The 19,209-nt window shown below is 40.6% G+C and overlaps 1 protein-coding gene across 1 annotated transcript in view; it reads right to left on the bottom strand.

The window, feature by feature from the left end:
• The window catches only part of Nuak (Nuak family kinase 1), a 161,196-nt gene that overhangs the window by 136,139 nt on the left and 5,848 nt on the right, over window positions 1-19,209 (bottom strand). Inside the window, 1 exon segment of the mRNA XM_019045871.2 lies at window positions 4,542-4,691. Within this exon segment, the coding sequence (XP_018901416.2) occupies window positions 4,542-4,639 (98 nt within the window). The 5' untranslated portion in view covers window positions 4,640-4,691.

A 19,209-nucleotide genomic window follows, 5' to 3' on the forward strand; every position in this document is an offset into this window, starting at 1 on the left:
GGAGATTGGTACAAAGCAACAGCAGGTAGTCTTAATAAATTTAAGTTTTCTCGCAAGTCCCTTAACAGATTTTGAAACTTAAGGGTTTACTTTAGGGCTAAGATTTTGCTAAAATCAATAATTTTTACCGATTTTATTTATCGTCTTTTATAATTTGAAGGCTACAAAATAGGGCAACTACTTGTTGGATGACCCTAATACATTTAATTGGTCCTTAAAATGCTAATTCAGCACTTTTTAAGCTTCGAGTTAAAATACATTACACAGAGCGCTCAAAGTAGGAATTTTGACCATTTCTTGGCATATGTTTTTGTGAAAAACGAATCGTGAGGTATTTTTAAATTAGAGAAATTCAACAAACTACAGAGGCAAATAAAAGCTCTCAAAACAATCCAGATAATATAAGAAATAGATTGCCATTTAGGAAATGAAAAGATGATTAATTAATGAATAAAATGGTTACGATTAAATTATTATAGCTCCTGTCAAAGAAAAGAAGATAATTTTTTCAACCAAAACTCAGCAGCCAAAATTACAAAGGAAAAAAAGACAGAGTCATCAATAAGGAACCAACCCACATCTTTGAAAAAATTGAGTTGAGAATGTTTTGGAGTATCAATAGTCGTTCATTCTCTCTTGCCAAAATCTAAAAGTCGAAAAAAAGAGATTAGTTTGTGAAAAGAGAGGTTAAATTTTATTTTCTACATAGAGCCTTATGCTGGGATAAAACTTCAATCCTCTTTTTCTCAGTTTCAACTTCATGTGAGTTGGTTCCTTTCTGACGAACTCGGTCCAATGTACCACATGCCTAAAAACATTTCTCTCCTAATTCGAATTAGACCGTGGGCCAGCAAGGGGTAACCCTCCCCCCCCCCCCCCCCCGTGGGAATTTTGAAGATGGTGATTTTCTTGAAGCTCTCAACTAGTAGAATAAGATTTTCCTTGTTTACGCGAATTTTATCGTGGTGGGGGGAGTAGGCCCCCCCTAAACCCCCCAAAATTGCTCAGAATTCCGACTTTTCCGCGAATTTTCCCACTTTTACCCGAAAAGGCTTGATTTTAGGGCAAAACTCCACATAACCATTCTGAAAGCTCGTGAAATTCTGGTCTAGAAAAGTTTTAAGTGACTTTGACCAGGACCCGCGGTCCCCCAAAATGGGGGGGGGGGGGCTTAAAATGTCAAAATATCTCAAATTTCCGCGAAAATGACCGTTTCGCCGCGATTTCTCGCCATTAACGCGAAGAAGGTTGGTATTATCGTAAAATCGTTTACCCCTATAATTACAGAGCATTAATTTTTCATTCTAAGGGCGGCCTAACCCCTCGTGGGGGGGAGGGGGCCCCCCAGCAGTACCCACCCTATAAAAACCGTCAAGATTGGCCGCTTCCTTGAAGTAGCGTTATGCGCAAAAATGGGCGGCAAAATGAAAACAAGTAGCGTTTGTTCTGAGAGAACATCAATGTGGATTCTTGTAGGGGGTGACAGGGGGGAGGGAGGTACATCCTTCTCCCTCCTCCTCCCCCTCCCCCCAAAAAATAATCACGTAAAACGTTAATTAAACGCGAAAATTCCACTTTATAAGACGACTTCAGGGCTTGTCATTGACACGCTTACACTAACATAATTTAACGAGGGGGGGAGGAGGGGAGAGGGGTTTACCCTCCCCCCTCCTCTCCCACCCCCTCCCCCTCCCCCAAATAAATAATCACGAAAAAATTTCAATAAACGCGAAAATTCCATACTCTAAAAGGCGACTTTCAGGGCGTGTCATTGTCACGCTCACACTAATATAATTTAATGAGGGGAGGGGGGGGGGGTGTTAGACATCTTGGCCTCCCCAGCCAACATTAAAAAAGGGTGGGGGAGGGGTAATTTATAAACGTTACTTACTTAATAATAGGAGGGACGGAGAAACCTAGCTGCAGTAGGAGAATTTTAAGATTTGAAGGGATACGTAATTAAATCAGGGAACGTTGAGATACTATTTTATTTTTTGGAAATGACTGAAACTGAGGGGAGTTTATTCATAATTGACGGAAATGTACATACTTAAGCTTATGTCAACATTTTTGAAACGTTTGGAGAATAGGCTTAAAGTGTATCGGATCGTTTGCCAAAGTATTCAATCAAAGAAATACACCCAATATAAGTACTCACTGGGAAAAGTATATTTAAGGCATGGAGATGGGTCTAGCCAGTTTACCTCCGCTGGCGGTGTGAATGTTGACTTCATCTTGCAAACTCAATAAAAATCAAACCAATAAGAAGCAAACATTCAAATAATTTTGCTTTTTTCCGAGTCGAACTATCTTGATAACTATTCGTCAATCAGAGTTTACTGCAGTATCTGTCTGTGACCAAATGAATGATTGAATACTTTGGCAAACGATCCAATACACTTTAAGCCTATTCTCCAAACGTTTCAAAAATGTTGACATAAGCTTAAGTATGTACATTTCCGTCAATTATGAATAAACTCCCCTCAGTTTCAGTCATTTCCAAAAAATAAAATAGTATCTCAACGTTCCCTGATTTAATTACGTATCCCTTCAAATCTTAAAATTCTCCTACTGCAGCTAGGTTTCTCCGTCCCTCCTATTATTAAGTAAGTAACGTTTATAAATTACCCCTCCCCCACCCTTTTTTAATGTTGGCTGGGGAGGCCAAGATGTCTAACACCCCCCCCCCCCCCCCTCATTAAATTATATTAGTGTGAGCGTGACAATGACACGCCCTGAAAGTCGCCTTTTAGAGTATGGAATTTTCGCGTTTATTGAAATTTTTTCGTGATTATTTATTTGGGGGAGGGGGAGGGGGTGGGAGAGGAGGGGGGAGGGTAAACCCCTCTCCCCTCCTCCCCCCCTCGTTAAATTATGTTAGTGTAAGCGTGTCAATGACAAGCCCTGAAGTCGTCTTATAAAGTGGAATTTTCGCGTTTAATTAACGTTTTACGTGATTATTTTTTGGGGGGAGGGGGAGGAGGAGGGAGAAGGATGTACCTCCCTCCCCCCTGTCACCCCCTACAAGAATCCACATTGATGTTCTCTCAGAACAAACGCTACTTGTTTTCATTTTGCCGCCCATTTTTGCGCATAACGCTACTTCAAGGAAGCGGCCAATCTTGACGGTTTTTATAGGGTGGGTACTGCTGGGGGCCCCCTCCCCCCACGAGGGGTTAGGCCGCCCTTAGAATGAAAAATTAATGCTCTGTAATTATAGGGGTAAACGATTTTACGATAATACCAACCTTCTTCGCGTTATTGGCGAGAAATCGCGGCGAAACGGTCATTTTCGCGGAAATTTGAGATATTTTGACATTTTAAGCCCCCCCCATTTTGGGGGACCGCGGGTCCTGGTCAAAGTCACTTAAAACTTTTCTAGACCAGAATTTCACGAGCTTTCAGAATGGTTATGTGGAGTTTTGCCCTAAAATCAAGCCTTTTCGGGTAAAAGTGGGAAAAGTCGGGAAAAGTCGGAATTCTGAGCAATTTTGGGGGGTTTAGGGGGGGCCTACTCCCCCCCACCACGATAAAATTCGCGTAAACAAGGAAAATCTTATTCTACTAGTTGAGAGCTTCAAGAAAATCACCATCTTCAAAATTCCCACGGGGGGGGGGGGGGGAGGGTTACCCCTTGCTGGCCCACGGTCTAAATGAGAAGATTTTGGGGACCAAATGCCCTTGTGAAATTCGCGCCGGTGTAATGGTCCGCCACCCTACGACGACATAAATATGTATTTTTACTTATTCATTTTTTGTGATGTACTACTAGTCTCTCCCATCGAAAGTATCGTAGAACACGCCCGATACGGATATTTCCCCTAATTTTCAAGGGATTGACACTAAGTTTAGTGCTATTTTTTACCCCTAGAGGCTAGCAGCACGCTGGTGACGCAAATTCGAACGAAAGCGGCAGGAATTTTGAATTCTCAACGCGAAGGGAATTCCTACATTTCATGAAGGCAAATTTGTTGACTCAATGGCCATTAATTTATCATTATGATTAGAAAAATTAATCACGATTACGAGTAATGTTCGATTAATCGCACAGCTCAAATTACACGCAGGGTATTATAGTTGCAGGACCGCTAAATGGAGGAAAAGCCAACTACCTTCATTTTGGACAAATTCAAGCAGATTCTCCATAACCCACTTGTGGTTGACTTACAATTAGTGCAGACTACCCATGGTACCTAATCATAAGAGTACAGTACACCCATCAGATGTTTCAGATGCCAATCATTACGGCAGTGTCAATTATTGGACCAGTTCAGATGTTTGGCTGCTTCTGGTTCATTTCAAATTCGGCTCACTATCTTGCCTATTTTGGTCAGACTCCAGCTATACATTAGTAAAATGGCTTATATTTTCTCCAGCATTGGATCGTGCGAAAGCATATTACAAAATAAAACGCTACTTCAATTATTACCATAGGAAAAAATTCTATTCTAATAACATCATTATGTAAAAAAATGTGTTCCCTAACAAGCTCTTGCATGTATAAAAAGATGTACTTAAATAACACTATAAATAAGACATACCTTTGCCTCAATTTTCTGCGATGATTGTGAAGGCGAACTCCTTCTGCACTTTCTAGCCCCCCCATTATGTTGTTGACACCAGACTCAGGCACGACCATCATGGATTTTTCTGGTTGAGGAAAACAAATATTTCACACCAATCAATTCATTCTACAAAAAGAAAGAAAGAAGGATCTAGTTAGGACTGAGGCTTTAAAAAAACTTTTGAGACGCATAAAAGATATGCAATACCTAGATGAATAACAGTAATAATAAAAACAAAACATATAAATGTGACCCTCATACTTTAAGTGACAAAACAATAGAGAAAGGCTGGGCCCAGGCCCATATTATCCTACGGGGAAAACATAGCTTGGCAAAACCAAAAATTGGAATAGGAATTACAAATGGACTCCAATAAATTGCAGTGCAAGACTGAGGTGAGAGAGCGGTCAGCTCAGGCAGATTCGTTGGATAGCTTCTGAGGGTCGCTATCATTTTGATGTCCCACTGAAAAATGGATATATGTGAAAATCAATAGAACTTTTCTCCCTAATCTCAACACCCCTTGTTGGTCTAACCGGAGCTGGGTTGCTCTGACGCAGTAAGGCTCTAAAGGCGGCGCAATAGTCTAGGGTGTGAGGAATAAAAATCCTTCGAATGGAGGAAAAACTTGGGATGCATTATTCCATTGTTTTAGAATGTTCATTTGGGTGTAAGGAATTCTCACGAACAAGTCCCCATGAATACGAGTTGTGCTTCACCCATGGGAGGGGAAGGGGAAGGGGCCAGATTTGGGTATTTTCAGATATTTTTTGGCTGTAGCACTCTGCATGTTGGTCTGAATGCAAAAAGTGATTGCATTCAATTTGAAATATCATGCAATGCCCAACAATGAGTGTGACTAAGACTTTGGACCCCCTCGTCCCGCTCCCCCCTCCAAAATACATTAATTTTTCACCCCAATGATCAGGATTTTCGGGTGTTCCCGTCCGTGTAATATAGGGTTCCCTCGTTCTACCCGTCCCCCTCTACCCTCCCTGTTTCCCCTTAATTAGGTCATTTTCCAGCCTTTAGCAGCTTAAATGGAAATAATAAGAACACTCAATGTAAAATGTCCCAGAAGAAATATTTAAAAAATGTTTAGACTCTGTGCACCCTTCCCAGCCCCTCCTCCATTGGTTCATTCTCTTTTGTGTTTAAAAGTTGCTGAAGCCAGGAAGGACCTCCATTTGATTCTTCCTCCGATCAGTTTTCATGGGCGTCTGATTTTTCTGTAGCGAAAGGGTGATAAGGCTTTACCGGACTGCTTCCATATCCTAAGAAAATAAAATAAAAATGCGCGTAATTATGAAGTATTTTTGTGTATTCTGAACGGGGAAATTTTTATGATACCACCATCGGAATAGATCTATTGCGTATCTGAGAACAAATTTACCGCCATTCTGCAGAGGCACCGGTCCTAAAAAAACCAATAATGCTGATTAGAGAAACTGACCCATAGAATGATTTTGATTAGAGTGTTCCTGAACACTCTAAATCAAAATGACTGCCAAGTTCGGCCTCTGCATGATGGTCCAAATCAGTACAATTTGGCATGAAATGTTTTTTCCCCCTATTTTTTTTTGGAATCTATGACCTCGAAAACAGATATCTAGAGTGTTGGGTGTGTTGTCTAGTGTGTTCCTATCTTTGCTCCGCATTTGACGTTTTGGCCACTAAAGAGCCAAAATCGGCTGCCATCTTGGATTTCGGGCATTTCCGTGGGTCGAGGGCTCTGTATTACAATTTTTTTGGAATCCACGATCCAAAAAAAATGAGAATCGACACCTCTCGTGACGTTTTGTGCCGTTTTACCAACATTTCAATTTCGGCCTCCATTTTGGCCGCCATCTTGTTTTTGGGGCCTTGGCATCAAAATCGGAGAGTCCACCGAAGATTTTCTCATTATAGGGACCAAAATGAAGAGAGTAAACTTGCATCACAAAGTCCAAACAGGATGTAATTTTCGAACACATGCTCCCCTGACGATGCAATAAATCGCCTTTTCCCGTCATTTTTGAAAATTGCCGGCCGGTTTTAATTTCCGTTTAGATCCGTGCCCCATCGAGTCACGTTAGTAAGTGTTTAGTGCTCAAAAGCATATACCCTAAGGTGAGAATAGAGAGAGAAAATCGGAAATTGCAGTTACAATCCATAGAATGCATCCGTTACGGTGTGAAAAATCGTCTTTTTGCGTAAATGTTGAGTATTTTCGGTCGGTTTCCGGTTTCCATCAGGCCGTTAATCAATCAGTGAATGTATGGAAAGAGTTGATAGTCTGATTTTATACATCTTGGGGGTAAACTGGGGGAAAATATCGATAGTTAAAGCGTTCATTACCGAATTATTGGGAATATCATGTAAAAAATCGTCTTTTTTTACCAATTTTTGACCTTTTTTGGCCTATTTGTATTTTTTTAGGCCCTTAACCGTCCGATAGCAATTAAAAAAATTATATCAACCAAAATTATACATCTTAAGGTTGAAGCATACGAAAAAAATCGAAAATCGGAGAGACTGTATTTTGGATAATTCAGTTTGAACATTGAATGGCGAAAAAATCGTAAATTTTAAAAAACCCTAAATTACGGCCATTTAAATAATTTTTAGCTCTCTTTCGAAAGCATATTCAGAATCTACATGAAAAACTGGTCTAGAAACACTCTTTCAAAGTTTGATGGATTGATACAGAGTCTCGCTGCGGAGAGTCAAAGAGAGGGAAGTCGAGAAAATGAGAATCGCTAAAACGGGCTTTTTTGAAAATCGCTAAAATTCACCGCATCTTTGGGGGTCGATATCTCGCGAACGGGGCGTCGGATGGGAAAACGCTTCAAATTAGTGTCTAAGAATGATGTAAAGACCCCGTATACCAATTTTCAGCCAAATCGGAGGGGGTCGGGTACCGAGCCTGATTGAGTTGACGTGGAATGACCCTTATGCGAAATTTATCATTCCTACCACAAGATTTCTTAATAGTTTTTCCTTGATGGTTTTTTGTCCCATTACAGTAATTCCTATGAGTGATATATCCTACTGGCTTTTTTTTCTAAGGGTATTTGTCCTAATTGAAGTTGATACTCTAACATGAGTGAAGTTTAGAAGGGAAAGTTTTTGACCTAACCTCGCAAGTTATATTGATTTCTAGGAAACACCCCTATTATTTTAATCTATATTTTTTTAATGTACCTATGTTTTAATCGAAGGTAGGACAAATTTTCTTCAAAAATAAATAAGTAGGACATTATACTTGTAGGACGACCTGTAATGGGAAAGGAAACGAGTAGGAAAGAAATAATAGAAAAACTTGTAGGAGGAAAATTTAACTCGGGAAAAATGACTTGCCACCGAATTCTCCATTATTTCGAAAAAAGGCGAGAGCTTGAAAACTTTACCTTGGAAATGATTACATGGACCGAAAGGTTTCTTTGTACCTATACACCGACATTCAACTCTTGAGAGCAATGCTGCCGTGCTAAAGAAGAACGCCGTATGAGCATTCGAGAGTTGCTAAGTTTTCTTCGATAAAAACCGAAATTACTGGGAAATTAGTGAATATATTTTTCCAAAATTTTCAGACAGTTTTGTGCGCAATTTAATCTAAAATATCTGAAAATTTCAAGGAAAAATGGTTTTGAATGTCATCAAAAATACATATTTTATCGGGGGAAATTTGGCAACTCTCGAATGTTTATACGGCGTGCGCGTTCTTCCTTAGCATGGCAGAATGACAAATATGAGTATTTTATCTGACAATGATTCTTAGTTCTTATTATTATGTAACATGAGAAATTATGTAAATTCAGGACTTCCTTAAAATCAGGAGGAGAATGTAAAAACTCTCGGTGGCAATGTGTGACGAACAGTTTTTAGGTGCTGAACAATGTCACCTCGTAAATCATCAACACGAAACTCGTGTCGTCTGTCAGCTCGTCTCCTCCACACTTAATGTTCACTCGTCCTTGGCAACTCTTATATTTCCAACTTTTACATGGAAAAGTGTATGTCATTGAAAATACATAGGTTGTCCCAAAAGTACTGCACTTTTTTTTTCTTTTTTTTGGACGAACGGTAGCAGATATCAAAATGCGGTTTGTGTAGTCTTAAAGACCAAGCAATTACCAATAAAACAAGACAAATCCGAGCTCTCTAAGTAAAAAAATGACCAAGTTACAGTGTTTTGAAAATGACTTGTAAAAGGGACCCCTACAGGATTTTCAGCTTCTTTTCTGGAAAAAAAAACAAAGAATTAAGGATTCAAGTGGTTTTATTAAATCAATTTTGCAGAATCTTACCAAGATTACTAGCATTTACTCTTCTTCACTGGACCACTGGACACTAGTTTCCTTCTCAAAATACCTTCTATCACTTGCCACACAGCGCCGCAACCGTTCTTCCCACTTCTTCAAACATGTTTTTCCGAATTCCTCTTGCCTGATGTTCCTTAAGAAAGTTTCAACAGCTCGTTTCATCTCGTTGATGGAGTTAAACTTCCTGCCTCTTAAGCCCTTTTTCAACGTAGGGAATAACCAAAAATCGCAGGGTGCAAGGTCCGGGCTGATACCATGTTGCCAACTTCATTCGATCGCGACGATTTCTCTATAGAATTTTTGATTAATCAAATCTTTGTTTTTTCCCAGAAAAGAAGCTAAAAATCCTGATGGGATCACCTCTACAAGTCATTTTCAAAACACTGTAACTTGGTCATTTTTTGACTTAGAGAGCTCGGACTTGTCTTGTTTTATTGGTAATCGCTTGGTCTTTAAAACTACACAAACAGCATTTTGATATCTACTACCGTTCGTCCAAAAAAAAAAAAAAAAAACGTGCAGTACTTTTGGGACAACCTATGTAGCGTCAGTCCGAATGAGCACCCTATTGAGTTTAGATACTTTGAACAACGTGGGGGTTTTTGCGAGAAAAAAAAATATCTATAACCTTATTTACAACAATAGGTATAACATAAAATAAGAACATTTGTCGTTTCTGAATTTCAATTTCACCCAATTTAAAGCCCAATCGAAATGTGGGAGAGAAGGACACTCTGAAAAGCAAAATTTCTTCGTCTTGCATTTAGCAAAATTCCGATTTGTTACTGCTCAGACCAAAAAGGAATAGCAGTCACTCTTTAACATCCCACTGAGCTCATTTTAATTTCACTAACCGTTCGATTAATGAACAGTGTATTTTTTCACACGGGTAACCAAAATCCTTGAATTTGAAACACAGAACCTCGCGATCGCGTTAATGGTGGAGAGGAGGCCGATACATTTGCGAAGAGACACTTGAACGTGGAGGGAGGGGAAGCAGAACGCATGCAAAGGTCGAAAACCCGGGCGTCTTCGCAACGAAAGAGACGTGTTTCGAGCCGAAAATTTTCAGTCACTCCGAGGAATTAACATGAACAATTCAAAATAAAACTTGAAGCTCGGCCAAAAATCGAATCCCGAGACCGCGACGCGACGACGCGACGTGCCGAGCGTACCGATGCAATCTCGTCCTCAGCCCGAATACTGCAGAACTGATCGCGGCTCTTTCATTTCGCTGCTGCCCTGCCGCCGATGCTTCTTTTCTTCCATTCGTCATTTACAATTTGAGAGATAGGTGACAGTGGTTGGCTAGGTCGACTGTTGACGATAATCGCCACAAACTCTTGATTCTTCAGACCGGAGGCAAAGGACGCTATAACAGCTTCTGAGTTTTCCGAGCTAAAATCAAGTCGATTCGGGGACCCATCTCCTGAGCCGACCACTTGCTACGCAAGTAAAGTCACGGATTGCCTGCCTCTCGTTTCACATCAGCCTTTCCTACAATTTTAAAAACTTTTGCGGGCTTTCTCATGTTGAGTAAAACGCGACACGAATCCTAATTGTGTCTAATTGTTGAAATTTATGCAGCCCGAATTTATTTAGCCGGAATAAGGGATTTTTATCCTTTCTTTTTTTCTTCTCTTTTTTTTTTTTTTTTTTACTGGAACAAGACTTATTTTCGCGCTTTCTGAAGGAGGTTAGAGAAAGTTTGACAGAGAGATGGATCCTTTGGAAAATGTTGAAATTTTAGGGTCTCTCGGAAATCACGCAATCACGTCAATTTATTATATTAACAGAAATGAAGGTTAAGAATTGAATAAATACTGGGACAAGTTCTCTTGTTCTCTCCAGCCAGCGGCAATTCTTTCTCTAGGTGCATCTTTTCCCGCTTTAAAACATTATTTTTACGTTTGTGAAGTAATGACCCTTCAACGGGGTGGACAGGACCACCTGAAACAGTCATTATGTTCGGTTCAAGACTACCAGAACGGGAGCCAGCCGGTCAAAGTCTAAGTAAAGAGATGTAAAGGAGGGGTATCGATAAGGGCCTTTTTGGCCCCACCTAGAATTTAGAAATTTATGAGAGTCTTCCAAGTTGACTCGATGTATTTCACGGAAACAATCATGATTTTGTCCATAGGCCACTAGATACGTGTTAACCGGTTGCCTGAACATACGTCTGCAAGCGTATTTTAGCGAAAATGCGTGTTTTTCTATCACTCCGAGGTTTTGACACGGAGCGCATCGTTCTAACTAAAACGAGCTTTTGATATGTTATCAAGGAGGCTTTAGGACACATTTTAGCCCTGGTTTGGTTATAGTTAGATGATGCGCTCATAATCTAAAAAAACTTTGTCAAAAATCGACTTCTAAGGGACATCCGCGAAAATCTTACGGAAACACATCTCTCCAACTGTATGCACGCTATGTGTAGTATCAAGGGAAGTTATCAAGCCTTATTAAACTCTTACAAGGAGATTTTCTTTAAGTGTAGCCAAAAAAAAAAAAAAAAAAAAAAAAAAAAAAAAAAAAAAAAAAAAAAAAAAAACCCTAACGACGTAATTTCCTAAGATTATTGCGGATGTCCCTCAGAAGTCGATTTTTGAAAAAAAAATTTTAACTATGAGCGCAGCATCTAACTAAAACCAAACCAGGGTTAAAAAGTGTCCTAAAGCCTCCTTGATAACACATCAAAAGCTCGTTTTAGTTAGAACGATGCGCTCCGTGTCAAAACCTCGGAGTGATAGAAAAACACGCATTTTCGCTAAGATACGCCTGCAGACGTATGTTCAGGCAACCGGTGAACACGTATCCAATGGCCTATGGACCAAATCATGATTATTTCCGTGAAATACATCGAGTCAACTTGGAAAACTCTCATAAATATCTAAATTCTACGTGGGGCCAAAAAACCCCTTGGGGGGGGGGGGGGGACAAATAAGGCCCTTATAGATACCCCTCCTTTGCAACTTGATGATTTTTAAGTAGGTCCCCCCCCCCCCCCGTATGTAACAAGGATCAGGCAGCCTAGCATGTCGAAGCAGGGAGAGAGTCAAATTACCACAAGCTTTAGAAATTGTTGGTCAATTTTTATGTGAAAAGATATATGTCTGACTTTAGGTTTACTTCATAGGGTTCAGTGTTATGAAATAAAATTATCCGGTCTGGCAGGCCAAAGCCTAGGGTAAGTGGCCGTCCAACTCAAACACATTTTATGTAGAAAGATATAATTTTTATTAAAGGCTCATTTAAAAGATGAGAACACGCTGAAAATAAAAATTCGAGTCTGGCAGGTGAGAGCTGATGGGGGCGGGGTGCCAGACCGGAAATAAATTGCCCGCAAAATTCAAAGACCTATTTAGTAGCATTTTTCAGATTCGCATTCGGTTTTTCGCTTATATCTCAGGAACAATCCATCCTACGAAAATATAACAGTGGACATTTTCTAAAGAACACAAAATTTCCTATCAGTAACACTATACATTTATTCATTTATTGTGACTTCCGATGTATGAGATATCGCAGTGGTTCACTGCGGCTAGGAAAGTCGAATATTGCTTGAAATCGCGCTTTTTCCAAAAAATCTGCAATTCTCTTGAAACGGCTAATCTGAGGAAAATAAATTGTTCTTACTGAAATGAAAGAACATTAAATTTCCATTAGGACAGTGCCTATCATTTTACTAAAAGGTCCGCCCCTGGATCGCTGTGCAGTCTGACTCAATGGCGGCTGCTTCATACGGTAAGTCTCGGCTGGATTGCGCTGCATTGCGCCTCGCCATATTCATGTTGATTCTTCGACTAAGCTGAACAGATTTTGAGAATTAAACGATTTTCTCAGACTATGCCTCAAACTAGTAGGACTCTGTCATAGATCAACAAAATGGGACAAAATGGGCCAGCATCACTTATTTTGATAGATTTACCAGGAAGATGAGCTATTATATCTATTTACGCACATACCTATTTCACTTCTTTGACACCTCCCCCCCCCCCCCAAATGTAATACGTGTTGCAGGTAATATGACCAACAGCCACGATTGAGGATAATGTTATTTTTTTCTTTATTGCTCAGTAGGGACTCACCCGATTTGTTGTGTTAACACACAAAAAATCTCCTTTTCCTGGAGTTAGTACAGGAAAGATAATTAATGAAAGAATTAGTACAGAGAGAGTATGATAAACATTCTTTCTTATTATATCACCAAAAGTTTTAGTTCGGTTTATGGCTAAATTTACTCCGCCCTCTGCTTCCACCTCAATCAATAATTCTATTAAATCACCCGCAATACTTGCTAGCTCATAACTCGCGATTTCAGTAGCATAGGACAGGGATCTGAATAGTACTTGTTTGATTTTAAAATGATTCCCTCTTTGATCATTGTCGCTGCCATGCGCATGACTCTCAGTCCCTTATCTCCTTCTCTGTCGTACTTTTCTGCATACCAGGCTCCTCGCAAAAATGTCTCTCTTTAATCACTTTAATCTGGGTAAATTTGTTACCAAGATGCATTCGCCGAATTTAAAGGTAATTTTGTCTTCAGTGTCTTATCTGAAATATTTATACTGGCAAGTTTAGGCAATTCTTCCAATAAAAACTGATTATTATTACATTATAAAGGCGTTTCAAATTCTTCATGCAAGGGTATCCCTGGGTAAGACACCAAAATGCCCCTCCTCACGGATTTTGAATTGAATGGTCTGTACCCTTTCAGAAGGTCCTGAAAAATGATATTGGGCTATTTTTACCTCCTGACCCCTCCAGCCCCAAAAAACCCATTCTTCGGGAAATTTTGGGTACAAACACGAGTTGTAAATAGCTTTGATCTCGTCGCTGACAAAGCAATACACCATTCAGAATGCATTGATAAGTTGTATCACGATTTTCATTCTGATTTGCCGCATACTGAAAGGGATAATGTAAAGGGTATCTCCAGTTAAGGGCACCAAAATTCCCCTCCTCACAGATTTTGAATTTATGGTCTAAACCCTTTCAGGAGGTCCTAAAAACATGGTTTTAGGCAATTTTTACCTCCTGACCCCAACCACCCCCCACCAGCCTTAAAAAACCCATTCTTCGGGGAATTTTGGGGTATTTTCACGTTTTATTTCATATCTCCCGCGTTTGTCGATGAAAATGTACCAAAATTTCACAAAACACACATCAGACCAATCAGATTCTTGGGTAAAAAAATCGAATTTATCGCACGATATTAAAGCCCCTGATAAAAATCGTAAACATCGTAAATTTCCAATTTTTCCAGATTTTAGCGGTTTTAAAAAAAAATGAGAACACATACATTTTTTGTTTTTGCCTTAAAATGTAGGTAATATAACCAGTCGTTGCCAAAAAAAATTCAAGGTCTCACGACTAGTGGGTTCCACCGAAAAAATGTTTTTTTTTAGCGCCCAAACGGTCAAAATAGCTACTTTGGCAACGGTTTACTCGCACGCCATAAAAATAAAAACACTAAAATCACTAATTTTTGGTTCCAATGTTTCGAGAAGTATGCCTTAGTATCGTCAGAAAAGGTTTCAAGTCGATAGAGTCCTTGTGTCCAAAATTGTCAACATTGCTATTTTAGAAAAGGTTACTCGCGTAGGGTGGCCCTTATTTTTGACTTTGCGGAAAAAAGTGCGAAACCCTGCAAATGGTTCCATTTGATGAGAAAATAACGGGGAAAAAAATATTTGAAAACAAGCCTCAAAGAGCCTAAAGTTGCGAGCGTGGCGCGCGAAGACGCGTTTTCCCGACATTTTGCGAATTTTTTTCCTCCCGTTATAATGTTGCTACAGCTTTGTTTGGAAGTAACACACTTTTAAGAGTACTTTACGAGCAAATTACAGAAATTTACCTCGCCTGTTTTAAAACGCCCGTTTTTCCCTCTCAAAGAGGCCACGTCGTGCGATTTTTCCGATTTTCCATTTATGCCGGTAATTTGCATGTTAGCCCCGAAATACCTTTAAAGCGACTTGTTTTCCAGCAGCTCAACACAATTGTTTTCTTTTTAGCTTAAATGACTCGGGAGACACTCTACTTCTAGAATCTGAAGAATTTTTGCTTATGACTCTTCAACGAGTTTAAACTCTTCATCTGGTGGGGGGTGTTTGGGGTCAGGAGGTAAAATTTGCCCAAAACCATGTTTTCAGGACCTCCTGGAAGGGTTCAGACCATAAATTCAAAATCCGTGAGGAGGAGCATTTTGGTGCCCTTACCCGGGGATACCCTTTACATTATCCCTTTCAGTATGCGGCAAATCAGAATAAAAACCACGATACAACTTATCAATGCATTCTGAGTAGTGTGCTACTTCGTCAGCGACGAAATCAAAGCTATTTACAACTCGTGTGCGGATATTTTTAGCGTATTCCTTCTCAAGGTTTTCAACTTTTTTGAGAAGTGTCGTTTTACATTCTTAGGTGAGATCTTATTTACGTTTTTTATTTGCGCAAATCTGCCCTTATTTCTTTTTCAAACTCTCCAATGCAGTTCTCTACAGGCAAAATAAAGCTGCACCCACCTTCACGTCATAATTTTCTTTCAATATAAGCCTCTTTTTCACGAGTCAACATTTACTCGCATTGGCTTCTGCCTCTTGCTTCCATTTTATTTTCGATCGACTTTTCATTCGAACATTCTTCACAGCAATTTTACCCATTCGTTCTTCAAACTTATTTTCTCATATCTCTCCATTGTTTTATCAGTTTCTTTCAAATCTAATGATTCACAACGAAAGATACACAATTCCGTTCTGTAAGTACAAAACAACAATCTGAGTCAGAAGTATGAGGATGCAACTTTTAATTCAGTCATTAAGCTCCAGCCTGATGTTGGTCTGGTGACCCAACAAATCTGCGTTTCCTGTAGATCAGTTTAAAAAAACCCATTTAGAGCTAGAACAATCCTCACCCCTCAGCTGCAATGGTACTGCAAAAATAGGAGACATCCTACCCCCTAGCTGAGGATATTGATAATAGTAGTGTTGACCCGCCGGCAAATGTCACGCGGACTCGCTGCAAACGGTTATAAATTATCGTTTTAGATCCAAGAAGCTTCCCGAAGAAATTTCTCCGTGAGTTTTCTGGGGCAGCTCCCTCGGACACCCCCCCCCCCCCCCCTGGAACGGGGCGAATCTCCCCCGTCTCGACGTACAGCGCGAAGACAGGTCTTCGAGGCCTCACAGGAGGAAAGCTGGGGAAAAAAAGATCCGCCGTCGTTACTTCACGGTGCCGGATAAACTGCAGTGGGATGCCTGGATTCGGGCGCCATAGAAAATTAGAATAGAAGGGAGTGAAATCGAAATTGAGAGAGAGAGTGGAACATTTTTAGAATCAAAGGGAAAGGAAATTTGAGCAGAGCTCGGTTTGATGCTGCTTAGACCGCGCACCACTACTTCGCTCTACTTCTGAAGATTTCGAAAGCGATCTTCCAAAATTTACAACAATTTATTAAACAATAGAATTAGGATTAGAGTTGGCAACATTTTTCCACACATATCGAATAATTCTCACTTATTCTCTAAAACTTCCTGACTGAAACTCGAGGGAATCTATTAAAAAAAGAAACACATGGTAAATATTCGTCTCAATAAAATAAATCGCTTCAAAATGCTAGGGTCAGCGTTGCCTTATCAGAATCCACAGAGGAATGCGCCTCAGCCCAGGCACCTCTATCCGTAGTTTCCCCGAAGAAAAGCCCTCTCCTCTATGGCCACGCTCAAGAGGGAGATGCACCTCAGCCCGAGCACCTCGACCTATTTGTCCGAAGTCATAGAGGTCCAAAGCTAGAGCATTTATTCGATAGGATTCGCAGTGCCCCTACCGCCGAAATTCACCAACCGCAAAATCCTGCTATGAAACGTATAGTAAGAAGGGAAATGCGAGCTCACCCCGCTGCACCTCGACCGACGTACTGGTTTCGTAGCGTAATTGTTTGCTGGATCAGAGTGCCCCCCCCCCCCCCCCCCGGATCGATGGGTCTGGTCGCGAGGCCACCAATTTACAAATTTCAAAAAAAAGCAAGTGCTCGAGTTCCGTTCATTTTTGTAAGCATATAAGATTTCCGGAAATACAAAAAATTTACATCATTGGTTGCCTTGATTTCTTTTATCGATCAATACAGTTGGAATTAAGATACAATTTTTTTTTTTTAAAAATTTCAAAGTAATGAAAAATATCTCAAAATGATCGGAATCGCCGCAGCGCTCCCTATTGGCGCGTCGCGGTACTCGGACGGACGCCGAGCGTCGAAACATTATTTTTTTCTTCCTTTCGCTCGCCGGCGCAGATGCGGCGGTGCCAAGCATACGCTCCGCAGCGGTGCCAAGCATGTGCGTTCGCGACTTTCTTATTGTTTCAATTTATTAATTCACATGAGCTTAAACTTAAACGGAGGAAAAATTTCCCTGTTACACCCCCACCCCCTAGTTACGGTTGATGGGCTTGCGCTACTTTTCTCATAAGCGGTCTCTGTAAACAGGGATTCTAGCCAAATAAAACTTGCATGTTCTTATTGTAAGTATCGGTACCACATGCGGGCATGAGTACGATAGAGTACCTGTATAGCGAGAGTATGGACAGATCGCTTCATGGAGGGCTTAGGGCCCAAAAGTGCAGCCACCCTTCTAACCAACTTCTAACGCACAAAATTTCACTGCCAGTCTGCAGATTCCAATTCTAACCATGATTGCAAAGAATGTACAGAAATGAGCGTTCTTTCCGCGAAATTGTGTAAATTTATGCAAAAACTGAGTCAAACACGTGCTTAATAAACGACGGTTCGTAACAATAGTATTAGTAAATCGTTCTGGATAATTGAAATTCATAGGTTGGCTGCATTTCTGGGCCCTAACTTTATTCGCAGAAGCATCGGTGAAGGCCTGATGGATTTTCGGAGTTTCACATCTGTCCATACTCTCGCTATACAGGTACTCTAGAGTACGACAAGACGATTTTCATTCTTCTATTTGCGTATCAATTAAATATTGAGCGCTACTTTCAGAAACTTGCAACGAACGCTTCTTCCTTAAAACTTTAATTCTTACCTTTGGTGATCTGACGTAGAAAGAAAGTCAACAATCGGAAAAAATATCTTCGACGAAAGTTTTAGAACATATAATCAGCTGACCCAGATGAACAATCCATTCAAATCGTTTGGTTATGAGAAGAGTTCAATGATAAGCGTGCGCAAGACTATAAGGGGTGCCGCAAGGGATTTTCAGTCGCTCGGTGTTAGATTTCTACGTGTCCGACAAATGTACGAATATTTTTATATAGTTTCAGTCGTAGAGTTCAAAAGAATAGGAAAACATTGGCCAATCCAAAATTCCGTCTCTAATCAAAGATGGTATCCAGATTTGACGTTTTCGAACCAGATGTTTCTTGTATGTCCCGAATATCGTGTGAGACGTCCTTTTTTAGGTCTAAGGATCCGTAGAATCAAAAAAGGCACAGGGTGATCCGAAACCACCTGTGCCTGGCTTTTCTCTCGGTTCTTCGATGTTTCACGTTTTGATTTGCGAAAAAATCTGTTTATTGTCCCAGGTTTTGCCCCTCCGACTCTTCCTCCGACTCAAAAGAATTGCTTGTGGAAATTAGGTATCATACAGAGCGTCCCTGACCACCCGTATCAGGCCTTCATCCCCGGTCTTTTTGTGTCAAACAGAGTCGGGGACGGTGAGGATGCATTCGGAATTGAACCAAGTAATCCGAATTTCATCGTCCCGAAGTCCCCCCCCCCCCCCCCCCTAAAAAAAGGGTCCTACTTCAGAATTCGAGGTTTCCGTCAAAATTTTGAATTAATTTACTCGCATTTGGAGAGCACGGAATATTTTAACCCATATTGACCCCATAAACTTCAAAATCGCCCCATCCGTCTCTGAAGCACTAATTCCTAAAAGTGGGAGACACAGCCCTCCTCCAAAAATTATTGTTCGCTGTATTGATGCAGTGGCTTGAGAAAGGATGTTTTATGTGCAATCGACCCCAAGTAATCTGAATTTGATAGTTCCGTAGCCCTCCGAGGCTATTCACCGATGGGAGTCAGAGTGGGAAGGGGACCCTGAATTGTTTATTTTACCACTTTAGGGTCCTCCGTGTCCCATCAGCGAAGCCCCGAGGGCTACAGGACCGTCCAATTTGGACTCCTGGAGGTTCTAAATTTTCGTCCCAAGAGTCATAATTCGTCGATTTCCAGCTGGCACGAACTATTCGCAACCCTAAGTCGGCAGCATGAGGCTCAAGTTCACTGCGCGTCCTAGGGGGCACGCCTGAGGGTGGTTTCTGCGCCTCAACTGACCGTTTGTGGCTTTCCTTTTGTCATCACAGTCAAAGTTTTTGCCA

Source organism: Bemisia tabaci, chromosome 1 (genome assembly GCF_918797505.1).
Source record: "Bemisia tabaci chromosome 1, PGI_BMITA_v3".
Lineage (NCBI taxonomy): Eukaryota > Metazoa > Arthropoda > Insecta > Hemiptera > Aleyrodidae > Bemisia > Bemisia tabaci.